This window comes from Ciconia boyciana, chromosome 2 (assembly GCF_034638445.1).
Source record: "Ciconia boyciana chromosome 2, ASM3463844v1, whole genome shotgun sequence".
Classification (NCBI taxonomy): Eukaryota; Metazoa; Chordata; class Aves; order Ciconiiformes; family Ciconiidae; genus Ciconia; species Ciconia boyciana.
This window is the reverse complement of record NC_132935.1, coordinates 119,868,711-119,883,214: the sequence shown is the minus strand read 5'-3', so window position 1 is coordinate 119,883,214 and position 14,504 is coordinate 119,868,711. Positions and strand designations below refer to the sequence as shown.

The 14,504-nt window shown below is 36.5% G+C and overlaps 1 protein-coding gene across 3 annotated transcripts in view; it reads right to left on the bottom strand.

Annotated features, from left to right (window-relative positions):
- LARS2 (leucyl-tRNA synthetase 2, mitochondrial) overlaps window positions 1-14,504 on the bottom strand; it is a 92,956-nt gene that overhangs the window by 53,729 nt on the left and 24,723 nt on the right. For all 3 annotated transcript variants that reach the window (XM_072853788.1, XM_072853789.1, XM_072853790.1), the window contains exons 6-7: window positions 12,262-12,351; window positions 7,873-8,016 (exon numbers count right to left, since the gene is read on the bottom strand). In XM_072853788.1, coding sequence (XP_072709889.1) covers window positions 7,873-8,016; window positions 12,262-12,351 — 234 coding nt within the window. The remainder of the gene's footprint in view (window positions 1-7,872; window positions 8,017-12,261; window positions 12,352-14,504) is intronic.

Here is a 14,504-nt window from a genome sequence, read left to right as displayed (position 1 = left end):
ACCCCTAGAAAATTCTGGGATAACTAGAAGATGAAAGTCAACCAGTTCAGATGATCAGACAGTCACAAAATCAAGATGAGTTTGCTGAAAATTCATCACACACAATGATGACCAACAACGATGGCCTGAAACAAACAAGTAAAGCATCTAAAAGTGGAAAACTCATCTCACATATCCAGCTGTTTAGTCTGTTGAAGATTCATAGAGAAACAGGACTTCAGTTTAGCAATCTTCAGACAGAAAAAAATACATAAAATCGAAGAACAGAAGTGTTTTATAATTTCTCAAGAGTATCTCAACTCCAAAAGTCCCTCTCCTGCTTGTAATTCAAAGAGGGAGGATTCTGCTGAGCACCTAAAAAATTCAGTCTCTGACTTCTGGAACTAAAATTTTTAGTATGATCAATGCCTGCCACTAGATTTCATACTTGTGAGAGGATTTCAACTCCTCCATGATAGTAAGTGAAATAAAGTGAAAAATCTAAATATAAGCTATAAAGCCAAATGTTTACTCTTTTTTCAATGAAGACAGTTTAATGAAGTTTGACAAATTTGCAACATAACAACAAGACTAAAATAAAAAGGTCAGCAAAAGGTTTCATTTCAAAAGGATTCAATTCATTAGCAAAATAAAATTGTCTTCTATTAACTAAATGAAAAAAAAGTTAAAATAAAAAGCTTTGCTTCTGAAGAAGAGTCAAAGAAATATTCAAGATCTGTTTGGATTCAAATGAAATTCTTCACTTTATTTGATCAAGCTCCCAAAAGAGTAACCAAATATAAACTAAAGATGACACAAAGTCATTTAATACAACTTAATGTATTAACTAAAGTACAGGAAATTAAAGTTAGGCTGCCCACTGTTTTATTTTGCACTCTATTGCGCAGTTCCAACTGTGATTATGCAGTACAGCTTCTGCTGGTATTTAATCTCTTCTTGTCTCTTTGTTTTTTTTTTTTTTACCTTCAGTAGTTTCTGCCTGTACTATCGTAGGTCACTCTTGACTCATATTTCCCAAGTGTGAAGTATACTGAAAACATACATTAAAAATGAGCAACAACACAGATACTGTGTGTGCTTAAAATTCTCTCTCGTAAATGTCTGAACTGTCAGTTTTTCCCTTTCTTTATTATATAATTTATGGTCAACAAACACCTCTGGTTTGACTATGTAGAACGGAGGCAAAGAAACGATTCCTCAAGAGCAAAAAGTAAAGCCAGCATTCTTCTCCAGATTTCCTCTCCAGAGTTGTTCTCATTGTAGCAATTACCAAAGAGAAGGTATTCCCTTTCCAATATAATGAAGTGTATCTTTGGGATAAATGAGTAATTGATTCCATAAATATAAAAGCTCTTTAAAACATTTGTTATAATTTTTAGTAGTACTGAGCATTCACTGTTTTGATAATCTTATACCAACAGGAACTTAAATTTATATTGCTGTAGCATCAAATGAGATGCTGCATTTAAACTAAGGTGAAAAGATCAGCCTGGTCTGGATATTCACAAACAATTTTCTGTCTTGCCAAGCTGACAAAACAGGTGTCTTTTTTTTATTAATGAAGCACTAAGCAACCTGTGGAGACAGTGCTCTTGGTCCCTGTCCAGGAGAGAGCTCTCGGCCTGACTCAAGAGGAAGAGTTTCAAAGCGAGGTTTATCAAGCCCATTCTGTTGGAAGAAGACTATGAGAAGACTATGGAAGAAGAAACTATGAGCTAGACCCCAAGCGTGGGAAGTGAAAAAAAATCACACATAACGCATGAAAAACTATAAAGAGCCAGCATTGCTATTCTCCTCAATGATGAGGCATTACCTCATGCTATGAAATCCAAAGTACTGTCAAGACTCTTAACATCCTAAAATGCAGTACTTCAGTTTCATTGCATTTCATTACCATTCTGCTGAATATCTCAGAAATAAAATAGAAAATAAAAAAATCAAGCAAAACACAATTATGTAAAACAATTCCAATTCTATTCAGACCAGACAAAGGGGCTGACAGATGCAGCACAAACCCAGAGAAAAGCTGGAGAAGAACTGGTAGATCTTTTGTTGTTTTCCCTTCACAGAGTTAGCACCATGCTAAACATCTAAGTTCCCGCGCTTCCCAGAATGTGAGAAGGATTTCTCTCTAAATGTCTGTATTAAAAAAAAAACCCTATAAAAATAAAAAATAAAGAATACTACTTATCTGTATGGCAACTGTAAATTAGAGTGGCAGAATTTTGTAGGCCCTGTCACTTTCCCCAGTATTTAAATTAAACATACATATACTATCTTATTGCTGTGCAAAAAAGGGAGATGATTTAAGGCAAAACTTGAAGTTTCAAAGTTGCTTCTATTTTATTTTGTTCAAAAAAAGATTATTTTCTGGTTACTTGGGTGATTTTTGGAAAGTAAAATTTGAAAAAATATTGTATAAAATTAATTTAGGAAGAACAGGAACTATGCAAAGACTAACCTTACAGATTCTCATTTGAGGACTCAGTTGTCTGTGCATAAAAAAACATAATAGCAATTTACAGGTACACACAGAAAATACTAACATTTACAGATAGATTTTTCCAATGAATCTGCTTACAGATTCAGCTGGGTAACCATAGCAACTAAATGTTTTAGCTTAAACATCTTAAATGCACAGACAACAATTTGAATAATAATGCCATCAACTAAGGCATTATACTTTTATCAAAGAAATCTGTCAAAAGAAAAATGACAATTAAAATGTTCTTTAAAAATCCATAAAAGCTGCTAGACCATTTCATATGTACTTCACAGTTTAAAAAATGGGTCATGATTACTTTACATAACCAAAATGCTTTCTGCTAAGTGCTTAAAACATGGTCAATATTTTTGCCCTTTGAAAAAAATTCATTGCCAATGGTAAACTGCCATGTGGGAAAACACTGCTTTGTTTGTTTGCATTTTTTATTTCAAGAAAGGACTATGAGCTGGTGCAGGAACAATAAAGAAATCAAAGCAAATCCACAGAAGAAGATTCCTCTGGACACAACAGAAATCTAAAGAATAGTGTGTGGAGAATGAAACACTGACTCCTGTAACACACAAGATGATTTCGCAGACCATTATTGATCATGTAACTCCTTGTTGCTATTTGACTAGTAATTTAAGCATTGTAGATGAAGATTACCCTTACTAGTATTTATTTTTATTAAGGTTGTGAGATACAGGAGAAAACACAAAATGATAAATGGGTGAAAGAGAGGAAGACAGATGAATAGAAAGATCATCAATATGCAGTATAAATAGGTTGAATATTTACAACCAAATAATTTGTGGATGCTTCAAGTAGAAAATAAGTTGTATGCATACATATTCAGCCATTATTGCTAGCTGGCAATTTGCATGAAGAATTAAAGGATAGCAGATTCATTAAATGTATTTTAAATGGAACCTTGTCTGTGAAACATGGTTATGAAATAAAGACTTACATTTTCCTCTAAGCCACACAGGAAAGGAGTTACTTACCAAAGCTTTTTTCCAACATGCTTTCCCGCTATGTCAACTTAAAGAAAACTCAGGGGTAACTTCTGGAAGGAATAGGGAACAGATTTGCAGAGAGTCTTGTTGCAGAAAAAGGGCAAGGAAGGTGGAGCTTTCTGACATTTGGTCTTGAATTTCTGTAAACTTTCCAGAAGAAATAATAGTCACCATGGAAGGTGCAAGCAAAAAGTGACCAGAATCAAATGGCTTTCCCCATGAGATACCAAAACCACATTAAGGCCTCACTGGGGAAAGATGAGTGGGAGAAGTAGAACACACTTAAAGAATACTAACCCTCTAAGTCTAAAAGTAGCCAAAGCGGGAAAAAAATACAAATCTTCCCCAAAAGGTGCAAGGATTAAATTACTATCAGATACTCTCTTAGTGCCTCCCATTTTTTAATTTCAAAATAAAAAGTAGTGAAACTTCAGTGGATAACAGAAATCTGGCCATACAACTCACTGAAAGCCTGATCCACTTAACCCTCTACCTTTTTGCAAACCTAGTAAGAATGTCTTGCACAAGGAAGGAATAAATCTGCTCTATGCCCATGAACTTGTCCAAGCTGTGAGATACAGGAAACAGAGGGCCAGGTGAATTCTGATATGAATTCTGGCAGTATGGCTCAAAGACCTAGAAGCTACTCTATACTGACAGAAAATGTAGGTATTCAGATCAGAATGATTTTGACCATGCTAATCTGGCACCATCTTGCCTTAACCTTCTGGACACCTTCCAGACACCTTCTGGACACCAAAAGAAGCAGAAGTGGACAAAAGATGTTCAACAGGCAATTGATTCAGAAATGGGGAATAAAGACCTCAGGGCCAGGCAAGTTCTAGAAGGGCAAATTTCTATTTCTATTGTTTTTTTAGTGCAAAGGAAGTTCACCATGGATTTGAAATCCCCAGTCCCATTAATCTTTATAATGTCCTCTCAGATTTCCCATTTGAAAGAGTCTGGCATATGGAGTACCTTAAGTAAGCTTCATCATCTAAGCCCAGCTTGGATAAAAATGCTCTCTACTACTGTAGCATCCTGAGCATTCAGGCTCCAACAACTGCCCCAAACAACTGAAGAAAAAGGGAAGTGAGATCCATAAAGAACCTGGTATTATTCTAGAGAGGTATGTTCACTGGCAAACTGTCAAGTAAGGATAAAAAAACCTAATTGTTATACTCATTTATCATTAGAAGCACAAATATCTGAAGTCTCTGAACAGCAAAGACTTTCAAGAAAAGGAAGTTGTACTGGTAGTGGTTCTGGTCCATGATGTAAACCAGGAAAATCTCTTTATGGAAATGAGTATCTTCAAGATCAAGAGACATGAAATAATCCCCCCTACTGAAGCGAAGGTATTATCACCACTAAGGTTATAATCCTAAAATCATATTAAAGATCTTTAGCTTCTTAAAGAGATGTCTCTATCCTCCACATCTATTAGGACCCTCCACTCCAAGATGAAAGGCTCTGTAAATGATAAAGGTAAATGAACTTCTCTCTCTCAATAACGCCTGGTCTCCTGGCAAAGGCTTTTGAAAAGAGGTGGGGAAGAAGACTTGAGGAATAGGCTAGGAAGAGTGATTGCTGTAACCATGGTGTTCAACACTATGCTATTTAGGACGATACGGATTCAGATCAACTGTCAACAGCCTGAATCCAATGAAAGTATACAAAAGAAACAGATTTAGAAGGAAGGACTCATGTCTCTTACCACTCCTTGAAAACTACTGGGATGACTACTGTAAGGAATGAAGAAATGTGTGTAAAGTTGAGCTTTGAGGATAATTAGTCAAGATATTCAGAAAGAGGAGCCAAAGTTGTAACTTTTAAGATCTGTAATTTGGCTTCTGCCAAAATGCTGTTGTGAAGCTTCCTGGTTTATGTCAGTGTGGGCACAGAGTTTCTAAGAGATTGAAGTACTTGTCCAGTGTTAGCTCAGAGACAGTCTCCCTCTGATGGACAATCTTCAGTTGCGGTTTGCAGTTCATGGGCCATTCAGAGCTGTATGGCCAAAACAGTCTTCTTCAGAAGTAAGACGCAACATGCTATGTTATCTGGCCTCTTGCAACTTGAAAGAAAAAATCAAGTACCAAAAAAGGGAATTTATTTATCTTAATCTTCCAAAGCATGAAATCCATCTAATATCAGATATTGGACTTAGAATAGCAGAGCCTCGTAATGTGCTATTCTTATTTGAATGTTTGGAAAAAAAAAAAAAAAGTAATTTTTTCCCCCCTCTACAACCAAATGTTTAAAGCCCTTGCCAAAAGAAGCAGAGTGAGACTGTTCAAAATGTGCCAGAACCACAGCAACAAAAACGGGAGTCAGTGGAGGGTGAGTAAAAAGTAAAAAGGAAAATCCAAACCACCTGCTGATACTTGGTAGCATCTGTCACTGTACAAGAAGTGGGAGCACATGAAGGCAATGCTTGCCAAAGCACTTGAGCTGGGAGCAATATGGCATCATTCATCAACCTGGTTGTATCAGCTAGCATAGACCCTACAGAGTAACAATCATGCACAGAATAAAATTTTGGGAAACCTTTACAGAGATCTGTAGAGTACTCAACTCTCCTCTGTAGTAATGCTTAAAGGTTTTGTACAGGTTGATATAAATGTTCATTCCCAAATGCAAAGTAGAAGCAGCTCTCATTCATGATGCCACTAAGACGTTCAAGAACAAGCGGTTGTTTGCACTTTTACCCTTCATGTAGGCAGGGGATATGGTAGCCTCCTGAGGTGACAACTTTGGGGGGAAGATTAGGGGATGCTGTGGAGGCACAAGTTCCTTCTTGTCATCAGCTGAGCCTACTTACTGGAGAATGACATGTGGGAGACGTGATCATCCCAAGAGCTGATGCCTTTCCTGTAATGACATTTCTTAGGTCAGAGACTAAAGACAAAAGATAAAACCTCCTCCCTAGAGGAGGGTGGATATTGAGCAAGAGGTAATAATCCCGTAAGCCAAGGGTGTTTTCAAAGTTACTGAAAAGCTTGTCAGTCTTGTCTTTTGGTCTTTGTGAGTAAAAGTTTAAGGCTGATTCACCCCTCTTAGAGGGAGATAAGTAAACAGTGATTTGGTGCAAGCATGGATACAGCCCAGAAATACCAGTCATTATTTCCTACAACCTCTATAAAGACAATAGACAAAAGATGTATCAGTAAAGGTAGAAACTCTAGTGAAGCTCCAGCCTCAAATTGAGGGAAGCAGTGAGCTGGGGCAGACCCTGAAATATCACAAAGGTGATCATGAAATCTGGTGACAAGAGCATCAAGAAAAAGCTCAGAACGTTGTGATCATTTTGTGATTGTGCAGACATGCTCCATTTTTCCTTCAGCTATAGCAAATGTTCCCTCCTTACTGCCAGAACAGGCAGCACAATCAGAAAACATGCATTTTAAGTACCCTCTCCGTGTATGAGGAATCAAAGCATCAGGCAGGATATCTAAGGTTTTTCTCTTTATTATGAATGGACCTAGAGTGAGACCTGGATTTCTCCCTGGATGATGGTGGAAATTTGGTCTCTTGAATCTGAGGCTCAGGAAAAGGGTCAAAGATGAATTTTTAATATTTTCTTGGGAATAACTTTCTCAATCTGTTCTTGAAGTCTCAATACACAGAACACTTGGATGGAATAAAAACTTCACCCGGACAAAACAGGAAGTTGACATTTTCATCTCAAACAGCGTAAAGCCAAAAATTTTGTTGAAGAATTCCTAGGTATGGAAGCTATGCTGTCCCATCACAATCAAAATTTGAGCTCATAACAAAAAAGGATGTTTAAATAACTTGAAAATATTTTTAAAATTACACATAATCAAATAGAGTAGAGTATGAAGTAAAGTATAATAGAAGCTCCATATAATCTTCAATAAAGAGCAGTTAATCATAAAGAACTATGGTTCAGACACATGTGGAAATGAATGCTAGGTGACAGGCTGTACTCCATTGCTTATATCATGCCCATAAGTCCAACTGGTTGACTAGGGGAACAAGTTTATAGTTCAAAGGATTGCATAGCTGTACACTCAAAATATGCAGAAAAGCACTTGACAGTAAATATGGGATGACAATGTGTGAATGCAGAATTCACTCATTCACCTCTAACTTATGCTTTTTGATTTATTCAAAACTTAATCCTACACCAATTACTTAGAATTCTTAAAGATGTGAATAGAAAGACTTCAGGGGTAATAATTTTTATATAAACACATACACAGGGACAGATCACGTATATTATTATATAATTATATATTACACAAACATGCATATATAAAAGACCACATTCAGCTTGATGAATATTTCTGGATGAAAAGTCACCTCTTTTAAGTGCTACCATAATTTCCAAAAACTGTATTCTCGTACCTTTGCATAAGCAGTCGTTTTGATAAACCACTGTTTGAGGTATTTCTGTTCCACCTTTGCTCCTGAACGCCACGAGCAACCATTGTCATCCACCTGTTCATTAGCTAGAACAGTCTGATCCACTGGATCCCAATTAACCAAGGCCTAAAAAAAGTTGCAGAAAGAAAAAATATTTTCAGCAGCTATTTCAAAACCAGAATCTTACTTTTCAGACACCAGAAGAATTATCCAGAAACATTCCTTGGGCCCCTGAGTTTTCTACATTTTTATAACACCCGTTTGAATCAGCGGCATGGACACAAATGAAGATGTTTTGAATATTCATCTTCTCAGAACTCAAAAAACCCAAGAATGCACTTGGCAGCATTTGCCTTGATTGATCATGTTAGCGGGATAGGCTGATACTTGAATATTAAATAGGTAAGTGTTCCAATTGACTATACTGCAAACTACATAGTCTGAGGATTAAAAGCTGTCCACCACTCATCCAAAAGCATTGAGTCAGACTGAGGGGGATGAATAACCGAGGATCTCCAACTTGAGAGGACAGAATCACAAAGAAGTATTATAGTGGTCAACTATATTTCAAGTGTAAGAGTTGACATTTTCGGCACATAACTTCTGTCAACTGTGTGAATTACTTTTGGAATCATCTTTCCTTATCAATACAAATACATTAAAGAAAATTTAAAGCAAAATAAATGTTGGTGTTCAACTCTACAAACCTTGTTTTTTGAGGGCTAAATGAAATACCAGACATAACATACTGGGGAGGGAGCAAAAATCAAACTTACCCCCCCCCCCCCCCCCCCAGTGCTGAACAATTTAGCTGATCATTTATCATAAAGGATCTAAGACCACAAAAGAACCCTAACATTCATTCCAGAAGTGGTATTCAATGCTAGACATTAACTTGAAAAAACTGAACAGAAGGAAAAAGAAAAAAAATAATCAAAGTGATAAAGAAGAGTAATCCATTATTTTGAGTGTTATTCAGTATTTGAGCTAAACCAAAGTTAAATCAGCCTGACTGAAAAACAGTAGCTGCAGCTCCATAGCATTCTAATACATTAAATATTATTTGAAAATTTCAAATGCATTCTTTGGGCATGGGGAGGACATAGTATCTCAATCTACAAACTAATCGATGTCCTCATATTACTCACTTTACATTTTATCTATCACTGATGACCTTCTGAAATGCCCCAGTTTCCAAACAGCTGATATTTGCTTAGTTTTAAACATGCTACATATTCTGAGAAATAGTAAATATCACAACCATTTTACAAATCTTATAGTGAAGACAGCAGAAAGACAGATGCATGGATACTCTTCCTTAGGAATACTGTTGCTGGTTTTGTTATCAGCATGTGGTATGTGTATGCGTGTGTGCACGTGCGTGCGTGCGCACGAAGTCTGATTACCTACATTGATTTATACAAAATTTATTACAATTAAATGAATGAAAGTAATTATTTGATAAAAACAAATTCACTTTCAAATGATGCTTGTGTGAATTCAGTATGTCATTGGAATTTAAAATTTTTACAGTTTGCCTACCTTTTATCTGTTACCTACCAATAACACCACACTGGTTTTTATAAAAGGCTTCTGAAAATTCATTGGGAAATTAAAAGCATTCAATATATTCCACTATTACAGATCTATTTTCTAGACTTTCAGAACACACAACTTTTTCAGTAATGATACAACACATTATGAAGTTGTCTCTAAAGTAATGATCTTTTTAATTTGTAAGTTCTGAAAAAAAACCCACACCACCACAAAGTTAAAATAACAGCGAAAGAGAGATAAATCAGATTAATATTAAGAAGTAATAAAATGCCAGTTGCATAAAGCAGTATTAGCATATGCTTGTATTAAATTGGCTATGACTCAAAGTTGAGAAAAAATACTGTTTCTGTTTTGATGATATTGGATCAAATTTATGATGAAAATTTTAGAAGGTAACTGAACTGATCTATATTACTATAATTATTTAGCATAACATATTCTCATGATTCATAACAGGAAGATTTATCTAAATAAATAATGTAAAACAAAGCAAATATGCATTTAAGAAATCCGTAGCTGAAAGGTCTTGTCTGTGAATTTTTAGAGTTGCATTTGGTTCCTTCCATCTCTCACGGCCTTTTGACTAATATCCAGAACCTGGATATTACATTAAATCTTTAGTTCCCACTTGTACCTCACACAGGCAACTTCTTGACAATGACAGCCTCTGAACTACGGCCCCAGGAAGCCGCTAAATGTCACCTACACAAAGAGAGCACAGTGCAAAAGCGTATAGAGACCACAAATTATTTAGATCTCCTCATGACACCAATGTAGACCATATGCTTTTAAGATAGGATTCATCTCATCTAACTTCAGGTATCTATAGCATAAGTATCTATCTCCAGGTTTGGTGTCTATGGTTCCACTACAGTCTACAGATACCTAATCAAAATAATCAATAGAGTCTAGGCAGAAGTTAGTCTCAACCTAAATAAGACACCCACACCTGGCCAGGTCAATAACCTCTACAGTACATTGACTAGATCAGTATTGCAGGAAGAAGAGAGAGGATTTTGCTACAGTGAATAAAGATGCCCTCTATGGATGCTGCAGCACCCAGACAGACATTGTTAATTCTCACTAATTCCAGCTCCTGGACATATTGAATCTGTGTCTCCCAGTCAGGGTAACTTCTGGCCAGACACACATACTCCTGGAACAGAGCATTAACTAGACTAACATTCTACATGTATTATTCTTATCGCCACAGTAAGGCTATGAATTATCTCCTTGTACCCAAAATGAAATTGTTTCAGGAGACTTCAAGCTGTGCAAAAATACTGCCTAACATATATTGCAGATAGGCTGAAGACATGGGATAAATATATGCTTTAAGTATATATGACTGTTTGAAGGGACTCAGGGTTATGGGCTATCTCTGCCATCTGTTTCCTGCCAAAAAGCAAGTGGTTTATATCCACCAGAGATTACATCCCCTACAGGTTGACAGATGCTGATTTGAGTCCTCAAACTGATCCTTGACTCTTAAGAGGGAAGCAGATCCAATCACTGGTACCCAAACACCTCCAGGTTCCCACAGTACTGGGAGCTTGCATGCAAAATTTGTCTTGTATATCATCACTGCTTCTAACGAAGCAGCAAGCCTTGTGCTTTTCAGATTCACCTGGGATCACTCATCAAGCAAACAAATTTACAGATGAAAATAAATTTTTTTATGGCAAAGCTAGGGGTTTAATTTTTTATTACAGAGAAAATAATTATAGGGGGAAAAAAAAAAGAACACCCCACCCAAACCCAGCATGTTAGGACATATCAAATATTGAATCTTTTTGCTGGTTATCATTTAAGATCTCTGAATACATCTTGCCTACGGAAACAGAAGTAGCAGCTCAGTAACACCCTGCCATTCCAAATGCTACCTTTCACCATCAACCTTTTTCTCTGGGTTCAGAGAATAATTAGAGTACATCCCTAATTACATCCTATGGGGTTTCCTGGTTTCTATAGAATACAAATGAAACGTCAAAGCATATTTAAGAAATCTTAGTTTCCATTTTAAGTTAGAAATGTTCACTAAATCGCAGCTTTGTTTAGGTGCAGCTGTTCAGGTATTCTGGAACCGCGTTGCCTTGGCTATACAGAGAGTTCTTTGTAATTGCTCATTTAACATCTTTGTTTCACCTCCTGCTTAAGAAGTTAACTGAACCCTTCCCTTTTCAGATAGCCTGATATATATTATTTACAAAATATTATAAGGTCAGTATTTTCTTAATGTACTCTAACAGAAAAACAGCTGTGATAGTCTTGTAGCATCTAATATTTCTGTAATATTTTAGAGATCACAAACAGGGTCCAGGAATTGGACGGTTAGGCACATAATCTCTAACTATCCTATCCAATCCTATCAGTTCTGAGACAGCATCACAGTAATGTTATACAGTTAAATAATCTTGCTGCTGAAGAGACTGCTCATGATCACACTATCTAATACGTTTTCATGAGAGGGAAGTTAAGACCTAGAAAATTCTATATTAAAGCCATGAAATACACTAATAGTAGCTATATTCTGATCCTGCACTTCAATGTAAATCACTGACAATAAACATTGCTGATTTGACTAGCTACAATACCCATTCATGTTAGTTACTTACATATAAAATTTAGCTATGTATAAAATCCAGTTATATATAAAATTCATTATATTTTGCAGTGATTTAAAACCAATAGAGCACAATAGATACCTGTGCACTTAATGAATGTGAATGGACGATCCAGGAATGTGCCACTGACATAATGAGTGACTTGAGTTAGTGCACCCCCAAAGTACTAAAGGTCAAGGTTTGTACCTACCTCTTTTTGATACACTATCCCAGCTTCAAAAAGCTTAAGAAAGAGATACTGTGTCCATTTGTAGTACTCTGGTAAGCAAGTGGTTATTTCCTGCAGAAATGAAATAAAATAAAAATTCCTGAAGCTATTCTTAGTATTTTCTTACAGCGTTTTAACTTAAACAATTAACTCAGGAGTGTATAATATATGCCACAGAGAAAACATAAATGCAATTTTGGGTAATGTTTATAATGAGTGATATTCACGTGTACACAAAACCAGAGAACATGGGCTTTGTGTGGGTTTGATGTGCAAAGAAAAGTTTCCCTGTTAACATGGAATATATGAACCCTGTAAAATCAATGCTAATAGATAGAAGAACAGAACAGAAATGACCACAGCTGCCTGACCAGGGAAACAGCAAAACTAGAAGAAAGAAGTCATCTGAGCCACGTTGCCTTTTCCTCTGTTGCTCAGCAATGAAAAGCAGGCACAGAGACTGTCGACTGTTCGGCGGCAGCTGGGAGCTGGCTGCAGAGAAGCAAGCAGACTGGCGGAGCCTACAGCTGAAGCAGCAGATACAGAAGGACAGCAGAACAGCACTGAGGAACCAAGGCTGTTGACAGATAGAGTGTGTGGGGCAGACAGGAAGGAATATGGGGTAAGACTCTAAACTTCACGATGAAAGACTTTCAAAGGATATCTCACAATCAAAGGTCAAATAAGTGACCATTTTAAAAGGCAAGCCAGCTCAAGGTAGGAGAATGCTCTAGGTTAAAGTGTGGAGAAAAAGATAGAGCCGTGAAAGAAGTCACAAATGAGGGGGATTGTTAAGAGGGAAATAAAGACAGAGAAAAATAAAAGACAACATAAGAAGAAGGAATGGGAGTTAAGAGAACAGCAGGTAACAATATAACGGATAGCTTTTTTTAAACTTGCAAACATTTTATAAGTTTTTAGCGAACTCCAATAATTAAAAACCAACCCACTTATCACTTGCTTACAAAGTTCCATATTTTAAATGTTTGTTCTTAAAAAAACAAACTGCATTTCAAATAAACATCTCAATATGTAAAGATGACTACAGGATTACATGATTATAGACTCTGAATTTTCTCTACACAAACACAGTGTTTTACAGGCACAATGGATACACATACACTTTCACTCACATATTTTAAAGTTTGGCCAAAGTGAAAACAACCGTGTAACTCAGTATTTAAGCTCTAATTACATCACAAATCTGTAACAATAAACAGATCACATTTCCCTCCTCAACAGCTTCCCTGTTTAACTTGCACTTGTTTAAAGAAGAAACATTTCTACAAACTTTCTGTTTGACCACATTTGTACTTATTGAAGTGGAAGATGACTCTTATGCTGAACTTCAAATCAACAAGAACTTCTCTTGATTTTAGAGTTACAGGGTTGACAGCAAGCCGCTGATAAAATTTATTCCATTTGCAAATAGTTATCAACTACCTGAAATAGCTCCAAATGTGAAATGCCTTTCACCCAGGCTTTCCCATCATCTAAGCCTCCCACTACACACGACATCAGCAGTATCATCTGCTATTCACATGACATCTGAAACACTCTAGCATAAAAATTTTATTCTTTTTCTACAACTATATATTCCAGGGCTGAAACATTGCTTTGAACAATTAATATGACCTTTGAATACATATCCCTCAAAAGTGCATATAAGAGACTTTCAAGATCAGAAAGAGACATTTAGTGGCAAGTTTTCAGCACAGCGTGTGAGGAGTTATGAAAAACAGTTGCTTGATTAAATCCCTGTGCTCTGCACTGAAAAAAACACTTGATAAAAGTCTGATTTCCATCTCACCAACTAAACACTACCCAGTTAATAATTTTTTTTTTTTTTGCCCTGCTTCTCCACACAGTGGAGTTGTTCTGCCAGTGTGATGCCACTCCGGGCAACAGAACTTCATCACTGTAATATCAGAGACACAAAAGAAGAGAGACAATCCCTTTTGGTACAACAGAAGATTATGTGAGCAACAGGCAAACAGGTAAGGCAACTGCAGTGAGTTGTCAAATAAAAATATGGACTGAGATTTGTCCTTTTGGTCCCGAACAGCAGATATGTGTTAACTGAAACAAAAAGAGATGACGTTTCTCAGTCTAAACAGGCACGTTTAGGACACGGTACAAGCTAACTCCTGGGAGCAGATTCTCATGTCCATGCTCTCTCACAAGTTGTAAATTGACATATTTTTTAGAAAGAAATGCAGGAGACT